At 40.3% G+C, this 1,595-nt stretch overlaps 1 protein-coding gene across 3 annotated transcripts in view; it reads right to left on the bottom strand.

Moving 5' to 3' along the window:
* ARHGAP19 (Rho GTPase activating protein 19) overlaps window positions 1-1,595 on the bottom strand; it is a 67,593-nt gene that overhangs the window by 24,934 nt on the left and 41,064 nt on the right. For all 3 annotated transcript variants that reach the window (XM_017502781.2, XM_017502782.2, XM_037729356.1), the window contains exon 7: window positions 1,345-1,410. In XM_017502781.2, coding sequence (XP_017358270.1) covers window positions 1,345-1,410 — 66 coding nt within the window. The remainder of the gene's footprint in view (window positions 1-1,344; window positions 1,411-1,595) is intronic.

Raw genomic sequence — 1,595 nt, 5'->3', positions numbered from 1 at the left:
AAAAAAAAAAAAAAAAAGGCTTAGAAAAGGAAAGAAAGGAACGTATGCTTACTTGTCACTTTTTAAATTTTTTTTGAGATGGAGTCTCACTCTGTCACCCAGGCTGGAGTACAGTGTCACCATCTTGGCTCACTGCAACCTCTGCCTCTTGGGCTCAAGTGATCCGCCCACCTCAGCCTCCTGAGTAGCAGAGACTACAGGTGCGTGCCACCTCGCCTGGATAACTTTCTGTATTTTTGGTAGAGACATGTTGCCCAGGCTGGTCTCGTACACCTGAGCTCAAGTGATCCGCCTGCCTCAGCCTCTGAAAGCGCTAGGATTATTGGCATAAGCCACCAGACCAGGCCATAAGTTCTCACTTTTAAAACTCAATAATCATATCTAGACTAGACGTGGTGGCTCATGCCTGTAATCCCAGCACTTTGGAAGGCTAAGGCAGCCAGATCACTTGAGCCCAGGAGTTTGAGACCAGCCTAGGCAACACAGTGAAACCCTATCTCTATCAAAAATATAAAAATTAGCAGGCATGGTGTGCATGCCTGTACTCCCAGCTACTCAGGAGGCTGAGGTGAGAGGATCAACTAAGCCCAGTAGGCAGAGGTTGCAGGGAGCTGAGATCATGCCACTGCACTCCAGCCTATACAACAGAGCAAGATCCTGTCTCAAAAAAAATAACAATTATCATATCTAATCTTCTTAATAAGCATTATATATTTCCCTATCTTTCTAAGCTCATGTGGTCTCAAATCTTTTAGCCATTTGATAGAGTTTTACCATACTACTGAACCTAAAATAGGAATGAATTATATAAAACTGTCCTTTCTTTCCTATAAAATATTTAACACATTTTCTAGTCACAGATTATTTCCATCAGAAGGACTTTATGAAAAAAACTTTAAACACAAGGTCTGTGTGATCACTGTTATGAAGAGGATACCATCTATCAGTGGAGAACCTCTGAAAGCAGATAAAAATAGTATGTGGGGAGCTTTTTTTTTTTTAAGAGACAGGGTCTCAATGTGCTACCCAGGCTGGAGTGCAGTGACACAATCAGCTCACTGCAGACTTGAACTCCTAGGTTCAATCGAGCCTCCCATCTCAGCCTCCAGAGTCACTGGGATTACAGGCCTAAGCTACCACACCTTGAATGTGGAACATTTGTATACTAACACATAACTTATTTCTTAGTCTTCTTCATTATGACAAAATAACTACATAATTTTGAGCTATAACACTAAAAACTTCTTATTTTCCATGCTTTTACTTTGACTTCATCCTTTGTTTTAAAACTCCACCAATCTTAACACTCTCCTTGTTTGGGTTAAGAGCAGATCCTATTCTTACCTTGGATGCCTGAGTTCTGGATCCCAAATAGTGCAATCTGGCACACTCCCGAATGTAAGCAGGAGCCTGGGCAGGACATAAAAGAAAACCAAAACTCAGTGATTAGTAGTATATAACATTCTTTCAGGTCACAACGACAACGGTTCTTAAAATCATTTGACTAGCAGATTACTTCAGAAAAGCCAAAGATACTCAAAATTCATAGTTTTTCCATAACTTCCTTTCTCTCTTTTTTTTTTTTTTTTTTTTTT

This window comes from Cebus imitator, unplaced genomic scaffold (genome assembly GCF_001604975.1).
Source record: "Cebus imitator isolate Cc_AM_T3 unplaced genomic scaffold, Cebus_imitator-1.0 Scaffold299, whole genome shotgun sequence".
Classification (NCBI taxonomy): domain Eukaryota; kingdom Metazoa; phylum Chordata; class Mammalia; order Primates; family Cebidae; genus Cebus; species Cebus imitator.
This window is presented reverse-complemented; position numbering and strand designations above follow the sequence as displayed.